The 8700-nt window shown below is 34.5% G+C and overlaps 1 protein-coding gene across 1 annotated transcript in view; it reads right to left on the reverse strand.

The window, feature by feature from the left end:
- LOC110023872 (protein OSB1, mitochondrial-like) overlaps positions 1–5286 on the reverse strand; it is a 14620-nt gene extending 9334 nt beyond the window's left edge. The window contains exon 1 of the mRNA XM_020723502.1: positions 4889–5286. Coding sequence (XP_020579161.1) covers positions 4889–5208 — 320 coding nt within the window. The 5' untranslated portion in view covers positions 5209–5286. The remainder of the gene's footprint in view (positions 1–4888) is intronic.
- Positions 5287–8700: the final 3414 nt, after the last annotated feature.

The raw sequence follows: 8700 nt of genomic DNA on the forward strand, positions 1-8700 counted from the left end.
GGGAAAGAGGACCGTTTTTCATTCCTTACAGTTTTTTTACATAGAATGCTTCCATTCCCGAGTCCGTGAACCGAAAAATCGAATTGTGGAAGTATGCCCATTAAATACTCAATTTGTTTCAAACCCTTTAGCTTTTTCTTCGCCGGAGCCACCAACTCTTAAAATTAAGCACCAAAATAACTGGCGACCGAAACAACTCGAATTTTCAAACATTCTCTTCTCTCCTCTGTTGATATCATATAAGTCGGGGATAACCATCGGCCAAAAAAATCCTACCATTTCTACCAATTCAAGTAATTCCAAAACCAATTTGCCCTAATCATGGTGGTGTGAGTACTGCAAAAAATTATGGCATATGAAGGAGACATATTGGAAGCTTCATGATAAACCCGCAAATTGAAGACCAAAATATAAACGTGAAGGTCAGACCTATCATGCCACAGTTGATGAAAACCCAAGAGCCTCCTACCAACTCGGATGCAATACATTTCACCTGCACAAGTTCTTTTCAATCTCCAAAAATGTCACCAACTATGTCTTGCTTATTAGTAAATAACGGTGGTTCTTTAGCCACTGCATTGATAAGTTTTAATCCTAATTTATTTATTCTTGGACAATTGATTCTGGCACAACTAAACATAAAACTAGTAGTTTTAAATCATTCTCATCTTATAGACCTTGTGTAGTCAATAAAAGAGTCAAAATTATCGATATGTCCCTCTCAGTAATCACCTCATTGTTAACTCCTCGTGGCATGCTCCATGTTCACAATTTGTCTTTTAATTTATTGTGCATTAGCCAAATTACTCTGATTATTAGTGTCAAATTAATTTTATTTTTCTTGTTGTTAGTTTCAAAAATTGACCGTTGGGAGGATGATTAGCAGTGTTGAGAAAAAGAATAAACTATTATTTTTACGATAAATTTGATGTGAATAGACAATATCAAAGTATTTGTTTAAATTCTAATTTTGTTTCCAAAAACAATGATATTATGTTATGGTATTATAAGATAGGTCATCATAATTTTCAATATTTAAAATTCTTATTTCTTAGTTTTTTTCCAAAAGAAAAATTATCATGTTTCCAATGTGAAATCTGTCAGTTTGTTAAACATTGCGTGTCTTTTCCTCCCCAAATAAAAAATTATAACTTTTTATTCTAATTCATAATGATGTCTGGAGTCATTGTAAACATCTTCAACGCTGGAAAAAATGATTTGATGCAATTATTGATGATCACACAATGTTAAGTTGGGTGTATTTAATGAAAGAAAAAATTAAAATGAAAATAATTTTAAAAAACTTTTACACAATGGTACAAACATAATTTCAGAAAGTTATACAAATATTACCGAATAATAATAGTCGAGAGTATTACAAAAATATTTTGGGTCAATTTTTTTCAAAAAATAAATAGTTCATCAAAGTTCTTGTGTCCACACCTCATAACAAAATAATGTCGGCTGAAAGAAAAAATAAATATTCATTGGAAGCAGCTCTGGCATTGCTAATTACAAATCAAATATTACAATATATGTGAAAAGAAATCATTCTTACTGCTACATTCTTCATTAATAGAGCACCAGATAAAATTTTGAACTTTGAAATTTCTGTTAATATTTTTCATAAAATTCACCCAACATATTGGCTTTCATATTCTTTGCCTTTAAAGATATTTGGTCGTATTGTATTTGTTCACATTCACATTCATAGTAATAATCAAGGAAAACTTGAATCCCGAGCCATAAAATGTGTGTTTGTTGATTATACTCCCACCAAAAAAGGTATGAATGTTTTGATCCAATTTCTAAAAAAGTATTTGTTTCCATGGATGTCACATTTCTTTAATTACAACTCTTTTTTCATCTCATCTTCAATGGAGGGATAAAATAAAGATTCAACAATTGGTTTTTAAGATTTTCTTTAAACCAAAGACTCACAAAATAATAGCTCTCAATTTTGATTGTTCAACCTGAAAATCCAAGTTATATTATATTAAGAGAAAGTGAGTTGAGTTTTTCAGATATTGAAAACGATTCAGATCATACTAGAGTGTCATCTTATGATGTCTATAATACTACAACTAACAAACAGAAAACAAAAAAAAAAAAAATACGATAGTGATATTATTTGACATTATCTACTCAAGACAAATGACAACTCAAAAGAAAGTCTACAAATCCCTTGCAATGCCCGAAATCCATGAATCTTAAGTAATGTCCTAACTGAGTTTTTACACCATGATCAGTTCACTTTATCTTTGAGTTCCAAGTCTAGTCCTGAACCTGAGTCTTGCCATAATCCTAATTCTAATGATTCTAGACATCTCATTGTTTCTTGTAAGGGGGTGAGATATTGCATCCCACATTCATTGTCTCATTATGTGTAATAAAAAACTCTCACCCATTTTTGGGCTTTTATCACAATTTGTCTTGTATGGAAATTTATAATACTTTACAGAATGCTCTAAAAGTTCATAAGTTGAATAAGACTAACTTCGAGATGAAAGCTCTGAAAAAAATGACATGTGGGCATTGGTTGATCTACCTAGAAAAAAGAAAATTGTTGGATGCAAATGGGTGTTTACAATTAAGTATAATTCTAATTTCTCTCTAAAACGATACGAGACTCGACTGGTTGTTAAGGGATTCACTCGAACTTATGATATTGACTACTTAGAGACATTCTCCACTCGCAAAACTAACTCTAGGAGTTTTTTTGTCACTTGAAACTATATTGACTGACCCTTTCAACGGTTGGATATAAATAATGCATTTCTCAATGGAAAGAGGAAGAAGTGTACACGAATGCACTTCTATGATTTAGTGGGAAGAACGACACATAAATGTGTAAAGTAAAAAAGTTTTAATACAGGTTGAAGCAGTCACTGAAAGTGTGGTTTGAGAAATTTACATTGATTGTTAAAGGTCAAGGGTATACTCAAGAGCAAGCAGATCAAATAATATTCTTCAAACAGTCAGAAGATGGGAGGATAATCATATTAATTGTGTATGTGAATGATATAATTCATACCGGAGTTGACATATAAGAAATGAACTGGTTGAAGAGTTCCCTCTCATCAGTTTTTGAGACCACAAACTTAAACTCTTTGAGATATGTCCTTGGCATGGAGGTTGCTAAATCGAAGAAAGAAATTGATAATTCCCAACGGAGGAATGTTCTTGATCTTCTAAGAAAAATTGGGATGAGTGATTATAGGATTGCAGACAGTCCAATTGATCTCAATCAAAAACTGGGAGGTGAGAAATAAGGTGACCTGATGAATACAGCTTGATACCCAAAATTGGTGGAAAATTTGATATACTTATCAAATACATGAACATATATTGCCTTTATTATAATTTTGGTAAGTTAATTTATGCATTTGCCTTTGAAGAAACACCTTGAAGCAGTTAACAATATTCTCAGACACCTAAAAAGTACATCAGGTAAAGATTTACTCTTTTAGAAGACCACACAACAAAATATAGATGCATTCACTAATGCATATTGGGTGGGCTTAGTTGTTTACAAGAAATCAAAGTTTGGATATTGCGCTTATGTCTGAGAAAATCTGGTTGCATGACGAAGCAAGAAACAGAATGTGGCGGCAAGGAGTAGTGTTGAGACAAAATAAGAATTCTTGAAGAGCTATCGATCCCGATAAACATGTCAATGAAGCTGTACTGTGACAATAAAATTGTCATAAGCATTGCAAAAAATCTCGCGCAACATGATCGCACAAAATATGTGGAGATTGATAGACACTTCATAAAAGAGAAGATTGATTGTGGACCTATTTGCATGCCTTTCACTTCGATAACGCAAAAAATAATAGACATCTTCACAAGATATTCTTTTAGGCCTTGCTTTGAGTTCCATGTAAACAAGTTGAGCAAGCTAGATATCTATACTCCAACTTGAGAGGGTGTCAAAATTTTTGGAATTTTCTTCCTTTGATATCTTAATAATTTCTATTTATTTTTTCTAGAATGAGTATTTTGTGACTTTCCTAATGTGGCGGACTTCCCCTGCTATTTATCTTGTAAACGAGTCTTATGAAATTAAAGAGGAATAATTATTTTCTCCTATATGTTTAGGGAGGGAGGGAAGCTAACTTTAATTATTTGATAAATACTGGATTTAAGCATTTTTCTTTTTACAATTTAAAGAGATTTAGAAGATTTCACTTCTCAGTCCTCTTCTCTTCAGCATTCCCTACTGTTAACAATCTATTCTAATGACCTCGTCCCAGATGTTGAGCACCAATGCTTATACAAAAAACCCACTACCATCATCCTCCTCCACCCTCCGGAAATGGGATCCCTACAGCTACTACTTAATTTAATAAGATGGAGAGAATGTGGCATCAATTGAAAGAAAGATGCAACATTGGATCTCAACAAGTTGCAATGTGGTGCTCCACATCATCAAGGTAAAGGCTGTCACCAGTTCGCTATGTATGTAAATCTCCCTATAAATTTTAGACAAGGGATTTAAGAAAATTCAATTCTATTTGTGAAGTTATTTGAATAGTAAAGAGAATAAAAAAAGAAAATGACACAACAATATAGCAAACAAAAAGTACCCAAAAAAACAGACAACAAACATAACTTAAATCTAAAACCCTAGATAGCAAAATATATGATCAGAATTTATGACCTTATACGATCAATTTTCTTGAGCAAGCATTTTCCTCCACCCTCCTAACTAAATTTGATTCATATCATAGATATATACTTAATAAACTTTGAAAATTGAAAATAATCAATACTAATTTAAGCACAAAAAATGAAGGGGACAAATGCAGCAACCCACGAAACAATTAAGATCAGCACAAAGACAAATAAGAGCAAGTAAAACTGCCACATGGTCGACGAATCTCACCGGAAATAAGAGGAGATCTGCAATCGCGGATCGCTTTTCACTTTTAGGAAGGCGAAAGCCCTCAGGCCGCGGCTGCACTTGCCGGAGCATTGCACGCGGCTCACGACAGTCCCGATGAAGCTGCACGCATTGTAGCGCAGCTTCGGAGGTGCCACAATGGAAGGCGGACGGAGCATTGAACGGCGGTAGGCGATGCTTTCGGGTACTTCATTTCCGCTGCTGAAGGAAGAGAAGAAGCTTACAAAATGGCCGGAAGATAAGCCGTCTAGGAGACTCTGTGAAATGATGTAGGAAGAGAGGAATCGAGATAACGATCTCATGTCCGCTGGTAGCGATCTAGGGTTTTGGTTACCGAAGAGAGATCAAGAACGCGATAGCAAGAGGCCGGTGTCGGGTCAGAGATGGTTTATTCTGGGCTCAAAGTACCGGGCTGCAAAATAATTGGACCGTTTATCAATAATTGGGCTTTTGGGCTTTTGGGCTTTTGGGGTTTTGGTCTTTTGGGCTTTTGGGCTTTTGGGCTTTTGGGGTTTGGGCTTTTGGGTAGCTTTTGGGCTTTTAAGGGCACGAGCTCTAATCAAAATGTTTATGTTCAAACTTACTTTCTGATCAAGTCTAATTCTTGTTTGTTTCATATGATGATGATCGTATCATTATTGTTAATGAGTAAATTAATGAGCTACCTAATTTATATTCGAATAATATTTATTGAGTAAATAAAAAATAATCTTATCGTATTATTTATTTTCTAATTAAAGATTGTATGTTTGATTAATTAACTAATTTTAATCTCAAATTTGAAAGCTTAATGTCTTTTTTTTTAAATTTAGTTTGACTTTAGATTTGAGTAAATAATGACATTGTAAGTTGAATTATGGATATTATTTAAGTAAAAAAAATAATAGTTTTATAAAATAGTAACTAATATTGGGGGATTTACATATATAACATACAATCTTTATGCATTAATACCTACCGCCTAAACTTTGTTATTTACTTATTTAATTCTTTAATGTTAAAATCATATTAAAATGAATATATACATAAAGTTATATTTTAGTTTCAAAATTTTAATAAAGGTGATTTTTTTATGTGATGTTAAATATTTAAGTATTATATAATAGATAATGAAGTTTAGGTATTATATATGTTGTGTGTCAGAAGATTCGTGGTGGTAGAGTAATAAATTAGTGTTTTAGCATTGCATAAGGATCGAAGACATAGACAGATAAAAGAAAGTAGTAGAGCGAGAGATACTATGATTTTAACGTGGAAAACCCTAAATATGGAAAAAAAAAATCACAGCAGCTAATCGAGCTGAACTACTATGTAATTGTGAGTACATAGGTCTACTCTTCTCCTGAAATATGAAAGATGAAATTACAAAATTATAATAGTGGTTCGGCTTTCATAGCCACGATCAGGTTACAACAAATGTAGTTTTTTGTGGTTAGAACAACCTCAGCATGTCGTAGAGGTCATAGTTAAAAGTCGTAGTAGTAGTTTGTCAAATAATCATTATTAGTGGCTTCATAAGCATCAATTAGCCCCAAAAAATGTAGTGGAGATCTATAATAGTGTTGGTGAGCCATAGAGGCCATAGTGGGATGGATGTAATGACATTAATTGACAACATAAGTTATAATAGAGAGTTGCACTAATGTTTGTCTGTCATAGAGGTTAAAGTTGGAAGACTGCATGAGCTATGAGCCACATAAGTCATTGTTTGTCACATGGGTCATAATGATGAGTTGAGATAATGTTAGCTGGCTTACAGATGCCATAGAGGATGGTTATAAAGACATCAATTGACCATGTAAGTTATAATAGAGAGTTGCACTAATGTTCGTATAGTATAGAGACTGAAGTTGGGAGCTGTATGAACTGTGAGCTACATAAGTCGTAGTTGATCACATGGGACATGTGGTGAGTTCTGATAATGTATATAGGCCATAAAGGCCAAAGTTGGGAGTTATATGAGAAGTGAGTCATGTATGTCATAGTTGGTCACATAGGTCATAGTGGTAAGATGTAATAATGCTTGCAAGCCATAAAGACTGTAATTGAGAGCAGCAATAATGTATGTAGCCCATAAAGGTTAGAGTTGAGAGTTGTGTGACTTTTGAGCCAAGTAAGACATAATTGGTCACATAAGAAATAGTGGTGAGCTGCAATAACGTTTGTAGGTTATAGAGGGAAGAGTTGGGAGTTTTGTGGGTTATGAGCCACATAGGTTGTAGTGGTGAGCTATAATAGTATTTGTAGGCCACAAAAACCAAAGTTGAGGGCTATAACAACATCCTCAACCCACATAGGTGGAGTTGGGAGCCAAGTAGGCCATATTTATTTACATGGGTCGTAGTGGTGAGCTGCAACAAAGCCTTAGGCCACAAGGGTTGGAATTGGGAACTATGTTAGCTGTGAGGCACGTAGGCCTCAGTTGGTCACATAAATTGTATTAGTGAACTGTAATAACATTGTAGGCCACAAAGGCTACAATTGGGATTTGTATGAAGTGTGAGCCATGAAGGTCATAGTTGGTGAAATAGGTCATAGTGGTGAGCTGCAATAACATCTGTAGGTCACAGAGGTCAGACTTAGGAGTTGTGTGAGTTGTGAGCCACGTATGTCATAATTGATCACATAGGTCGTAATAGTGAGCTATAATAATGTTTGTAGGCCAAAGAGTTGGAGTTAGAATTTGTAATAACCTTTGTAAGGCACAGAAGCTAGAGTTAGGAGCCATATGAGTTGTGAGCCATGAGGTCATAGTTGGTCGTATAAGTTGTAGTGGTGGCTGCAATAACATTTGTAGGCTAAAGACGTCAGAGTTGAGAGCTCCAATATATAGCATCCATAGTCCACAGAGGTAAGAGTTGAGATCTGTGTGTGTTGTGAATCATGTAGTCCATAATTAGTCACATAGGTCATAATGGTGAGCTATAATAAATGTTCATACACCACAAAGGTCAAAGTTGGGAGCTACAATAACTTATGTAAGCCACAGGAGTCAGAGTTAGGAGCTATATGAACCGTGAGACACGTAGATCATAGTTGGTCACATATGTCATAGCGGGGGGCTACAAGAGTATTAGTTGGCCAACAGAGCTCCTAGTTGGTGTTATATTGATAGGCAGTGGCAATAGAGACATAAAAACATAAGAAGAGAACTTCAAGAGTCCGGAGATGGTCGTTGTATTTTAAGTTTTGTCATTGCAAGCAGTTTTTATAGAGTGTTATCACTAGAACTTTTGCATGCCACATCTGAGTTACATTGTTGCACAATATTTAAGACACTACATTATTCCATTAGGTGCTTTGTTACTCTACACAATGCTTCATTATTAAGCAATGTATGCCTTTACTTTGCAAGTTGCTTAGTTGTAATGTACATCGTTACTCCACAAAGGTCCACCATTGGTGATGAGCAGGGGGCAACCAACAGTGGTCAACAGTAGATGGTGGTCAATGGCAGTCTTCAGTCTAGAACAACTCTGAAAATTGGCTTTTTTTATCTTCCTCTTGAAGTTCAGGTCCCTAGTTCATGAAAGGAGTAAGACTCTATTTATATATTATGAGAATGACATCGCCTATAAATAAGGTAGGAATATGAACTACTCTATCAGATGGCCCATAATGATTGTTATATGACATTTTATAAACATTTAAGTGCCTTAATGGCAACGAAATTGAGTGTTATTTGACTTGTTGGATTTATTTCTTTTAGACGCTCGATTCGACTATAAGTTTGTCAGTTTTAGAATCCATATGACCCTCCAATTGACCACCTAAAGCTTTCAAAAGTGATTTTC

Source organism: Phalaenopsis equestris, unplaced genomic scaffold (genome assembly GCF_001263595.1).
Source record: "Phalaenopsis equestris unplaced genomic scaffold, ASM126359v1 Scaffold000233, whole genome shotgun sequence".
NCBI lineage: Eukaryota > Viridiplantae > Streptophyta > Magnoliopsida > Asparagales > Orchidaceae > Phalaenopsis > Phalaenopsis equestris.